This window comes from Hippoglossus hippoglossus, chromosome 13 (assembly GCF_009819705.1).
Source record: "Hippoglossus hippoglossus isolate fHipHip1 chromosome 13, fHipHip1.pri, whole genome shotgun sequence".
Lineage (NCBI taxonomy): Eukaryota > Metazoa > Chordata > Actinopteri > Pleuronectiformes > Pleuronectidae > Hippoglossus > Hippoglossus hippoglossus.
The window spans coordinates 4,807,676-4,820,647 of record NC_047163.1 but is presented as its reverse complement, the minus strand read 5'-3'; the positions used below and the strand labels follow the sequence as shown (position 1 = coordinate 4,820,647).

Below are 12,972 nucleotides of genomic sequence, written 5' to 3'. Positions count from 1 at the left end.
GCAGTGCCTTCCTCGCTTTTCAACTTTCACACATAAATTCTTTATGAGCTGTCAACACATCCACAAGTGAAACTGATAATACATCTATGAAATACATTGCTATATAATCTAATTGTCTTTTAATCATATATGGATGTAACGTGGTTCTGTCCACCGGACTCTTTGTCCTGCTTCAGAACGACCGGGGCTTTTAAGTTGCCTCCGCCGGGCAGGAACAATTGCATGCGCTGGAGATTTAATAAAAACCCAATCGGAGGAGGCCAATAAAGTGAGTGGTGGGAGGTTATTGCAGCTACGCCTGCTGACCTCACCCCCGTGGACCAACCTGTGGGATTCCCCTCTTGGCACACATTCATTCACCGGCCGCCATTAAGGCTTTAAATTGCTGCACCAAAGTCGCCCACAGACCCCGTTTTGTTCCCCCCCTGCCAGTAATATTATTAATACAACTCCCGGGGTGCCAGAGAAGTTGAGAGGGGTTGATGGGAGGTTAAGAGCAAGAGGCTGAATGGATGCAGGGATCGTCAGGGGGAGAGGGAAGGTTTTTTTCTGGTAGTTCAGCGTGAAGTCACCGTTCAAATGTGAAGATAAAAAGCTCAAATGGACAAAACACATGAAAACGCATCTTCCTGCTTTGTAATTTTCTCGCCAATTCGTTTTTCAGCCAAGATTGAAGATTTACGTCACCAGTGCAGCGCCGGTTCTGAACCTGCCTGTTTGGAATGTGTGCCTGAACTGTGTTGATGCTCCAGAGCCACTTCAGAATTATTCCCTGTCATTAGTGATTCCTCCTCAAACAGTTCTACAATATAGTGTCACTTTTTATTGTTTGTGTGCCGGATGATTTGTGTGTGGAGCTTTTTATAAACAGTCTATTGTGCAGAGTAAAGTTAGAAAAAGCTGTGTTCATCCTACCTGGTTTATCTGCAGTCAGTATTTTTCATAAAATGACATAAACTGAAATATGCTTGAATGATTTACTTAACAAATGCTATTTTGCATATCGGCAGAGGTGTGTTTCAAAATAAAAGCTCTGCAATTCGATATAAAGCATTGCAGCAATAAATCGAACGTTGTGCTTTTACTTTGTAGACAAATTGCAAAAGCAGGAATAAATCTGAATGTTGTTGCCATGACGGATATCATGAATGTCCGTCACTCCGATTTGGTGAAATAAACGTAAATGATCTGACTGGACAGATATTATTGGGCGCAGGCTGCCAGTCACAGACCAGTGTTGCAGTTTATCTAAGAAATGTTTAACTCGATCCACAGACTGAAGGCACACTGCCCCACCCCCACTGAGTGCTGGTCGCCTGTTAATACACATTTTATTCATATTGAACGTCCAAATCACTCCAAACTAAACTTTACGTGAACACTGCGCTTCCTCGGGCCAATAAGGACACACACACCAAGTGTGAAGCCAATAAAATAAACGGTTCATTAGATATGAGTTCCACATACAGACAAACAGACAGTTGTGGAATTAGTATGTTTGTTCACAGTAGAATAAAAGTACTTTGATTGTACATCACAAATATAATTTAGAATTGGTTATTGGTTTCCTAACTAGGTATAAAGACTATAAGGTTAAAATAGTGGTTATTTGAATATATACATTAACGAAATAACACGTTGAATAAATAGATAAATAGGATGTAAACCGACATAATGAATATTGCACATATTCTCTTTTAAAGCCACAAGTTCCCGATGTGACGTGAGCGTGTGAAACAGACGGGGAACATGTCCTGCGCTGGAATGCGGGTTGATTTCCCCACATTTTGTCACAGGCTTGACTGAATCACCCATCGCTTTAAAGGAACACAGCTAAACATGGGGGAGGACGGGGTCTCCGCCACTAAATGCCCTCCTTAAACTTTTTCTCAGGCCTTTGAGAGGTCATTAATTTTGTCAGCCTTTTCTAAGTCCCTGACACTGGCCATCAATCAAAGGTGTTATTAGTATTCGCTGGAACACAAACTCCGAGCATGTCCCTGCTCAGACGGGGACCACACACTAGTATAGGAAGAGATTAGGGCTGTGTGTGTCACGTCACGTTGCACCGAGCACCCCCGCGCCCTCGGGGATGGGTGCTGCTGAATAAGTGAATTCTTTGGGTGGTAATGTTTAACAATATCTCAACAATATGGATCTGGGTACTTAAGCTGGTTGTGGGGGGAAAGATTACTAATGATTTTCTCCAAATTAAACTTTCCCCCCCTGAGGTCCAGACAAAATGAGATTCTCAGAATGCAATCCATATTGCGACCTTTGTGATTAACGCTAAAATAAACACAGCTCCATTACGGGGATTAAACAAATCAATTAACAAACTACCTCACATTAAAAGTCCCAAAGAGTGGAAACAAGTCACGACCTCGTCAGCTGTGTTCTCAGTTCACATATTTTCTTCTTTTTTTCTTCCTCCGAGCTCCTTCGCCGCCGCCGCAGCCCATCCCCTCTCGCCCTCTCAGCCTTTGAGCAACAATAGAAACTTGTTTCCGGGATCTGTGCGTCAGGCTCTGTGATGTGAATGACCCACCAGCACAAAAGCCAAAAGCACCCTTTGACTAGAAGGAGGAGAAGAAAAAAAAAAGGTGGATATGGCTGCCATGACTGTGATGATGTCACTGTGCCAAAATTGTGCCGCTTGCAAAGAGAGGGAAGCAGAAAATCCGCTCCATGAGACGTCGTGACGCTGCTGCAGCTGATCTGCATTGCTTCCCTCGCTTTGGTTTAATTAAGTGAAAGTTTAGAACTGACAAATGTAATGTTTGCCCGTTGAGCAGTTTCCCCACATGAAGTCTTGGTTTTGCTGGGAAATGTCATAAAGTATTTAACCACCATCTGTACAAATAGCTTGATATTCTATTTTTCTTCTTCTAAATCTGCTTAGATTCGACTGGATTCCTTTACATTCATAGACTTGTGTTGGGCCACAGATAATGAGATCAGTGCTATCAGCTTCACTGTCCCTTTTCTCCTCATTAACATAAGAAAGATTTTTTTTCCTTTTGCTGCCTTCCGTCAACTCTTAACTCTGCGTCAACCCCTAACCCTCGACACGCTCATTTGTAAGAGGAGTGATGTCCTTTCAATTAGTAATTTGCAGCTAATCTTAAAATATGTCAAAGTAGGAATAATTTAGTTTAAAGTGGTCAGAGGTTGGGACGGACAGGATTCTTTGGTAAAGAATAGACAATGTGCTGCAGTGTAGCAGTAAGTTACAGATTTTTAATGTATAGTCAACTTATCTTTTCTGGAAATTCACTTGAAATTCCTCTTAAATTGGTCAAAAAAGCGTTGGCAACACAACAACACGTCCTTTTTAATGTATTCACCACAGCCCGAGAAACTTCCTGTAATACATTATTGTTTACAGCAGAAAGTTTCATACCCAGGATTCCGTAAGGTCAACATTTCTTCTGGCACACTGAGCCCGAACTGCACTTTATTCCCCTTTAATTTAACAGCTCCGGCAGCTTTTCTAGTTAAATCGACTGTTCATTATTGAGACCCATTTTACGAAGGGGCTGTGAGGTGCAATTTAATGAATCTCTGGCACAAAGCTCCCTTTCACTGCCGGGCAAAGAATAGAGGCTATTTAGACCCTGTAGGGCTTTATGTCAAAGGCAGCCCATAATAGTTGTCAGGCCAGGGCAGAAATTCCCACTGGCCTGGGAATGCACCAGAAATCAACTTTTGCCATGAGCAGATTAAGACACAAGCGAAGCAGTTGGGAAGATTCCTCCGGATTGTGGCATCTGTTTGGGCTCAGAGATTTTCCCACAGAAAAGAGGCCTCTCTCTTTACTGTATAGCCTCCGTTCTTTTTTTTTTAATGCCGGGTTAGTTTCAGTGGCTAAATGAACAGTAATTAGATTACGAGTTAACTTCTATTTGGTAATCCAGACACGATACGCATAAAAGAGTTGAATAACAGTTACAGTTTTTTAGAAAAGCAAACAGGAATCGGGATACTTATAATGCTGTGGATCAGGATTTAACTCAATTAACTTAAAAACATTGCTTTAATTTTTCACTTTTACACAAGTTTATACTTTATAACAATGTTAAATCCAAGAATTTAAGAGCTACAGTAATATCCTCCACTTTCACGAGAGCGTTTCTTGGTTCAGGGCACACACAAACAGTTAAAGCAGAGGGGGAGAGTTGTGACAGAGGTTATTGTCTTCGACTCAGCAGGGAATTTCAGACAAATCCCTCTTAGATGCAGGTGGTCGGGCACAAGCAAAGAGTTAAGTCCCGCGGTCCCTTTGCCCCTCCTCTTTGATGTTCTGACATCATTAGTCCAGCCCCCCCTAAGATCTCCTCACGTCCCTCGGAGTCCGTCACTTCTACTCTGGAATGTTTACAGGAGCTCCATGAGCAGCATCAGGACCGAGTGTTTGTCAGGGGGCAGAAAATAGACATGCTTTGAGGAAACTTTTGGATCAGGGATCACAGCGGATGCCACAGGTGTAGCCGCCGGGCCTCGACAGAGTAATGGCTGTTCAGACTGCAATCATGAACCCTCAGTTCATGAATTTCTGCTTCCCGGGTTCTGTGGAGTACGACGTGGAGAAGAGTCTGGACGGGGGTCTCCTGGGTGAGGCAGAAAATGACGAAGACTACAAAGAGACCACCAGGGACCTGCTGAGCTTCATAGACTCGGCCTCCAGCAATATCAAGCTGGCTCTGGACAAGCCAGTGAAATCCAAAAGGAAAGTCAACCACCGGAAGTATCTGCAGAAGCAGATCAAGAGGTGCACCGGCATCATAACACCAGGAAACGCTGCTGAAGCCCCAGTGAAACGACAGGGGTCCCCTCTGGCTCAGCCGAGCCCTTTGCAGAGCAAAACTCTGCCTAAACGCGATGGAGTCCAGGCCAACTTACAGAGCAAGAGCTTGGCCGCGCTCTTTAGCCCTGTGAAGGATATAAGGGGTGAAAAGGCCAAGAAGCCGCCCCTGAGGCACCGCAACCTGCCCCCCTCTTTCTTCACCGAGCCGGCCAACTGCTCCAAAGTCAGCTCCACGTCTGGGATGACGCTGAAGGACTTGGAGCGAGGAAACCCGGAGGCCGCGGATTTCTTCGAGCTCTTGGGGCCCGATTACAGCAACATGGTCAGTGAACAGGACCTTTATCAGAACATGCATCTGCGGGTGCAGCCGGAGATGGGAGGCCTGGATCCTGCCTCGTACGACGCTCACCATTTGGTTGGTGGCCTCCTCTACTCGGAGCCCTGGACTAGCTGCTCTGGACCCTCTAAGAAAGCCGGGGAGAGCCTGCGGACAGGCCCGGCCCAGCCCCCCGTCTACTGTCAGTCCGAGGCTGCCACCACGGGGCCCCTGGAGGACAACGCACTGTGCACTTTGGCCTTCCCCAACTTCTTCACAGACTGCTCCATACCTCAGGTCACTTACGATTTAAGTGGTGGTTATAACAGAGCTAATTATTCGTCTCTATGAGAAAACTGACAATTCTGTGGTTAGAAGTGTGACAAGTTTAACAGTAGAGAGTTTTGATGTCGTCCCTGCTCAGCAGAATTGTGTGTCCTTCAGAAAAACATGTTTTTCTTTTACTTTTCTTTAAAATGACTTGGTGCCATGTACTTTTCAATACGCCACTTTCATTTTCTACATGGTTTCACTAAGTGGATGTGATTTTTCTTTATCTCAGGCAACTTCAAGTGACACTCTGAATGAAAACACATCTGAAGCTTGGTATGTTTTTCGAATATGTGGCGCTTATGCATTTGGAAATGTGTTGACAAGACATTTCATTACATTTTGGTATTTAAGACAATAAGAAATCAGACACAAGCTGCAGAAGTAGTTGTTGGTTTAGTTCACTAAGCATCTGTTATGTTAGGAAATTATATTATAGAAAGTTTGTCACATTTTGATAAGAAATATGCTGCAACAATCTCTCAGCGAGGCACTTTTTTTCAGTCCTATTAGTAACAAATCGGTGCAGAGACGTAAACGGGGAAATCCATTCTGTGGAGATTATGATTACAACAGTGTTTGATGCATTTACAGCTCAGAAGTGATTTTCAGATGCACATTTACTACTTGTATGCATGTGTTTGTTTGTTTTCATTTGGGAAAAGCCTTTAATGTATCTAGTTATTGTAAGAAGAAGAAAAAATAAAGCTGGTCTTTATTCCTGTGAACACATAGTTTGTTTGTGTGTGTGTGAATTGAATTGTGAGGAAGGTAAATGTCTCTGAAATTCATATACAAGTAATTTGCTGCATTTAGATGATGAAAGAAAGAAAGAAAAATGAAGATTATAATGCAATTCAATGCAACTGTGACAGAATTGAGTCACTACACAAACAATAAAAAATAAAAGTACAGAAGAAGCACATTTTAAGGAATGTTAACTGCAGGCCTCACACGTTACATTACATTAACTTACAGTAGGTGTAGTACAGTATTATATAAAATTGTTTCTAATCCGTGCACTCATGTTTATATAACATCAATACAATGCTGATTTTATACCATTTCAACATTTTCTAATTCAATTTCTCACAAAAACGTGGAATTCAAGTCTAAAAAATAACTTTTTTTGCTGTAATAAGTAAAGAGCACATAGAAAAAAATCCATGTGCAAAGACCAGGAGGGGAAACATCTTTAAACAAGATGAGGAGAAACATTTTGTCCTTTAAGCACTTTGGAGGAAACCTTCAATGCTGCGTGATTAATTTTGCATTTGCATTTCTGGGGCCACGAGCAGGTTGATAAACACTCAGTGCTTTAAATACCTCAAAGATTCTTTTAAAAAAGGGGGAAAAGGAAAAGTTCATGCAAATGTTAAAATCCTTTTAAAACAGGACATTTAATTAACACATTTTTCAACAAACACCCTTTTATTTCCACTAAGGAGGAAAGAGGGAGACATCATGGCAGCAGTTTCCAGGAAATTTGCTCTTTAGGCCACAGAATCATTGCACTGGCACCTTTGGTGGCTAAATACGTAAATATGGGCTTTCTGCTAATAATGATTTCCTGTAGTGTTTCAGTTCAGCTGACTGGACATTTAAACTTATAACCTTCTCACAGGAGGTCAGTCCATCTTGGATCTGAATACCAGGATCCTACTGTTGTTGTGTACGTCATTATCTCCCCCTGGTGGTTGTTTGGTTCATTCGTTTAACTTCCAACATGGAGGCGAACCTCAGTGTCAGTTTGAGACTGTTGAGTCAAACTAAATCTGCATTTTAGGGCCTAAGAACAACTATTGAGAACATAATGCTTGCTGTTGCATCAGAGTATAGTATTATTATCATTACTATTTATTTTTAATATCATTTGTATATTACAAAACAATAATAATAATAAAGGCCAGAAAAACTGTCTAATTAAAGTATTAAATCAAAATAAACTTTCTGGTAGAGGTACATTGCTTAGGTTTTTCCTATCAATGCCTGTATAGATCAAAATAATAATTGAAATATGAAAACATCTTAGATCAAGACAGGCTTTCTAGTAGTACGTTCAGAGGTGCTTCAATCCATCCATAAACTAAACCACTTATCCTTCAAGGGTCGCCGGGGGAGCTGGAGCCAATCTCTTAGGTACTTCTACCAGTATAAATACATTAATTACATTAACACGGAAAATAAAATAATTACAGTTTAACAAACAACTCAGATAAAGTCTGGAAATGCATTTTAAGAAGGGACTTAAAAGACGGCACTGACTCTGTCACCTGATTTCAGGTGATTGAAGAAGTACTGCGTCCGCCTCAGTACGTATTCCGTCACATCACAGTAATGCATGTACACACATTCATACTGCGATCTGCACAGCAGTACACAGTTATTCTTGTGTACTTGGCAGCTCAGATGCAGTTGGTTTGCACTGGGCCTTTTAGAGCCACAATTCTCATAAAAAGCTTGTAACATTTATACTGAGTTGTGGGTCTGGATTGTAAAAAACAATATCACTCTTCAGTTTGAAAGTAATTTGTACTGCAATAAAAAATGATATCCATTAAATACCTTGTGATTGATTAATCGAGCCGGTACAGCACTTTCTATAATACACAATATTATTAATATAGTTTGTGGTGAACAATGTCTATTTGATACAGCTGAAGTCACTTATATTAAGAGTTCCACTGGATATATGTAATTAGGTTATTATTGTTCCAGAAGGAGATGTCAGCCTCCTCGTGGGGTTTTGTGAAACGCTTGTAAAGTGTAACGGATAAAATAAGAAACATAAACTCATCAAAGGCAGTTTTTCTGCTCAATTTACTCAACCACAGCTTCCTCAATTTTCAATTACAGAAATAAAATGGTAGAGGACCACAAATAGAGTGTTAGGTCTTCAGTGCTGGACCCACAGACCCATGAGAAGCTTCTCAACATCTACACTAGATGGCAGTAATGTTCCACTGAAAACCTAATGTGAACCACTCCCATTACAGAGAGAGGCTCTTGTATCTGATGCAAGAGATTATGTATGAAATTGTAGCCTGTGTGGTCAGAAGTAAGTGGCTCCTTTAGTTCTTGTTCCATTGAATTAATCTCTCCTGTAGTAATTAGGTTGGAAGGCAGTGAATGGTTGTAAACTGTTTTTTTTAATCAGTCCTTTTTCAGCATTGGTTTAAAGGTTCAGTTTGTAGGATTCAGGGTGAAAGGGATCTATTTGTCAGAAATTGAATCCTAGTGATGTTTTCACTCGTATGTTTCATCTAAATTGTATGAATTGTTGTTTTCTTTAACCTAGAATGAGCCTTTATATTTAAATACTTTATATTTACATCAGGAGAGGATCCTCTCTACGGAGGCAGCCATGTTTTTTACAGAAGCTCAAATTGGACAAACTAAAACACCTTTTGTGTTTTATGACGACTGAAGGCTACCAGAGGTTCTCTGTCATGTTTGGAAGGGGAGGGTGAGGCGAGGGGTATTCAGCTGCTACATGCAACTTCACCACTAGATGTCACTAGATTCTACACACTGAACCTTTAAACGCTGACTCTGATTATACTGTATGTGGATGTATATATTCACTGCAATACACGCTCTACTTTAAAACCAATATTCCCAGGGAATCTTTGCTTGCCTCCCACTGCCAACCTTTGTTTGTAGGTTGGCCAACACTATCCTATGTCATTAGCAGGGGAGAACAATATCTGGCAACCTGCAATACGGCTAACTATAGACATAGAAGGCATATGGATTTTCTGTCCCCGAGTTGACACCAGCTGATACATTTAGATTAGGCCCCACTGATGGAGCCACAACTGCATCCCCGCTTTGATTTGTGGCACAATGGAGATGCAATGTTTGTCAAAGTGATTAACAAGATCTGTGTGGGCACGGAGCTGAATAACAAGAGTCAGTCTACGAGTTAAACTCGAAAAATACACAGCTGCTTTTCCTCTGGTATGGTATGTGATGGCCTGTAATGCAAAAGGTGTGTGTATGCAGATGATACCAGGTTTTATATGAACACACACAACACTGAATCCAAACACAGGATTGTGGCAAAAAAAAAACACACAACCAGTACTGAAATGAACTCCACAGCAGAAAAGTTATATATCTTGGAGTTGTTACTTTCATTGTTCTACTCCAGAAATTGAGTATCCATCCACACCTGCCCTCTCACTGACCTTTCGCAGCTAGTCCTCACATCTTGTTAACACCATCAGGATGGAGGCACAGTGCCAGAGGATATTCACAAGCCTTTATAGCCTCTCTCGGTGACATGCAACTTTTTTTTCTCTCTGTGCTCAAGTAAAAGAATAATTTTTACATGTTTGTTTTATGGAGGGTGAATAAATGCGGTGATGGGAGGAATTCAACCGGCTCCCAGCACAACACAGAACACATAAGCACAAAAAAACAACAACAAAATGTTGTATCTGGTGAAGCCAGTCCGGCCAAATGGGAATGTGACGCTCATTGGGGGGATCAATATCAGCTGATAACAAAATTATACTTTATAAATCCTATAAAAAAACATTTTGTGGCATTAGTGCATAGTCAGATGCTTCATATTTCATTTTGAGGCAAATATAGTTTAAAATATATCTGTGCAACTCTAGTTTCCTCATCAACATGATGCCAGTCAATCATGTCCCGTTTTGTGGCGTCGGTCTGGACATCGGGACAACTGGGACGAGTCCCGGTGGGTTGTCACATCCGTAAGCTGTTGGGCTGTCAAACAACCCGTAAAGTTTTTACCATCCCTGTCAGTCTCTTAACCGGCCCTCAATGTATATCTGTCATTCAAGGTTCTGCATGTATAGAAACGTCCAGAGAGTCATCCCGACGCTGGTAGAATTCCCATGCACTTGTTGTGTCGCTCTCGTCTTACAGTCCCAAACAATCCTGTTGGAAACTTCACACAGTCTAGTGGCGACAGAAGGCTCGACTGCTGCTCCTTCCTCTGGTAACTCCTTAAATCCTGGGCCGATTCCCAGGATGCTCACTAACGAACATGAGCAAATAGGATACAGACTGCAGTTCATTGAGCGACCACCGGTGTTATCAATAACCGAGGTTACATACATAAGCTTTGAGCTCGGTCCTTTGTCAACACCAAACTAAAACTTCAAATGCTTGACTTCAGAACTGTTATTTCATCCTGAAGGGTGTTGTAAGCTGCTTCTCACTTTTCAAGGTCCTCCCACAGCGAGTTCTTTAAGGACTGCATCCAAGGTCAGTGCAGAAAGATGTGACTTCACAATACACCCTGCTTCTATCACATCTTTGTGTTGCAAAGCCTCAACCAGAGAAAGCATCAGTAAATATTACTTTTATATTAACAATGTGTTCCTGTCTGATCCTTTTCTTCTCTATGCAAGTGACATTACCCTAAAAGACAATTTGCTTACAGCGCTGCATGTTTCTTTCCATATGCATTTCATGTCTCACCGCTTTCCATTCGAGTTTGCATTCATTTTCGTTTTTCCCTCCGCAGGGTGTTGTGGGTGTGCTTATTTACGCCTGTGTGTTTTTGTCAGTGTGCAGTTTGCGAGCTGTGCAGATGACAAAAGTCTCGGCTAAATTAAAGACAATACCGCCTCGAATCTTTCATCTCCAGCAGATGCTATTGACAGACGCAACTCTCTCATGCAAATGACAATGATAAATATCAGTCGAAGAGCCACTCTTTACTCAGGCGACAGGTTTTCATTGGTGCACTTGCTGTTAGGACCTAAAGCAAAGTTGAATAGACAAACCTGGGCCAAATGAAAATGTCACTATAGTAAATTTAATGTGATGTCTTAAATCTGTAGGTGGAGAAAGAGGTGGAGGAGTATTTTTCTCCCCTTAGAACTTCAACACATTTTAATTGAATTCTAAATGATTCATTAAATTGTTTTCCCACCAGATTGTGGAGGTTGGCTAACTGAGAAATGTGAAAATTGAAAGAGACAAATACGGTTTTCCATCCATCTTTTGCTTCTTTATCCAAGTGAAGGACGTGCTTGGGGGATATTGAGCATCCAAGGCATGTTTTATCCGAGGAGCTTCCTCTCCTCATAGTTGGTCATGCTCCGTCAGAGCCACAGCTAGAAATGTTGTGCCCCCTGACAACAGCTAAACAGAAGCTTTAACACACTGAATATCTATTAACCCTGAAATGTTCCAGCACTCCGCTCCAGCTCTGGGGCCCCTGAATTATTCAGGGTCTCCCTAGCATCAAAAAGTGTCTCTGTATGCTTCGTAAACCTCGACAGAGAAGTGACTTTGGCATCCGACAGAGGTCATCTCTTATTGATGACCCCCCCACATCCTGTCAATTTCTGCCATTTGTCTCTGTCATACGGTCACTAACCAAAGCATGTTCCCACAGGTGAAGGTCAGGGAGGAGATCAGCTGATAAATCACGAGCTTTGCTTCATGCGTCTTTATTATTCTTCCAACACATTGTTCACATTAGTGGAGCTGATCGTCCTAAGTGGAAGACAAATCTACAACCGTCTTGCTGTAGCTACATGTTCTCTCACTCGGATGGGACAGGTGACCTTTATCTGGGACAGAGCCGCGCTGCCCGGGATTTTGGAGGTAATTATCATCACGTCATACTGCAAAAGCTTGGAATTGAAAACAGCAGCGATAAGAAGGATGACATTAAGTTTGAAACTACAGGAGTATTTTATCACAGAACACACCGATTTCCCAAACTTTCTTAATTTCCTGTCTTTGGATATTACAAACGGGAGTGGAGACTCGGTGTTCTGAGAACATCATACTCCTGCGGAACCTCAAAGAACCTGGTCATTTCCTTTTCCAACTCCTGCCAACACATGTCTACTGGATTTATACATGTTTCCCCCATAGACTCTATTTAAAGATGGAAATACATGTTTCTCTCATAGACTCTATTTAAAGATGGAAATATACTCTGGCTGTAAATGCACCAGATGTTGTTATTCAAAAACTGGAAGATTTAAATTCATTTCTGGGTAGTGGGTGGAAGTGAAGACGCGCCGTCCATCTTTATTTACAGCCTTTATCCCCATATAACTGACAAACAGTGTGAAAGGTAGTGTGTACGTTATATAAGCTCAGCAGAAAACTCAAAGTTTGATAACTGCTGTAATTAGTATATTTTTCTTCTTGGGCTTTTTGAAACTGTTTGTTCCAACTTGTGATTTGTTTAGATATAATGATTTTTTAGATTTTGGGTTGGACTGCCAGTTCCCTTGATGATATTTCCTGCTTTACTTTGAAGTTTTGTGTCTCTTACTGGTTTTACTTCCTGCTCCTGTGATCATCTGCCCCACCCTGATGTGTGTCCCCTGAATTCAATTATACCAGTGTCGCTTGTGTATTTCATCTCTGAGCTCCAGTCCTGTTCAGTTTGCCTGTTTTGTTCCTGTCTGGCTCATGCTTGGTTCCCTCGTGGTTTTTGTCCTTGTTGCTGAGTTTTTCCTGATTGGATACCAGAGTTCTTGGTCAGTAAGCCAGTCCTTCATTATATATCCTG

At 41.6% G+C, this 12,972-nt stretch overlaps 1 protein-coding gene across 1 annotated transcript; it reads left to right on the top strand.

Moving 5' to 3' along the window:
• Window positions 1-3,982: 3,982 nt before the first annotated feature.
• Window positions 3,983-6,181, top strand: LOC117772363 (protein FAM181B). The gene has a single exon (XM_034603436.1). The coding sequence runs from the start codon at window positions 4,512-4,514 to the stop codon at window positions 5,472-5,474; it is 963 nt and encodes a 320-aa protein (XP_034459327.1). The 5' UTR covers window positions 3,983-4,511; the 3' UTR covers window positions 5,475-6,181.
• The last annotated feature ends 6,791 nt before the right edge of the window (window positions 6,182-12,972 follow it).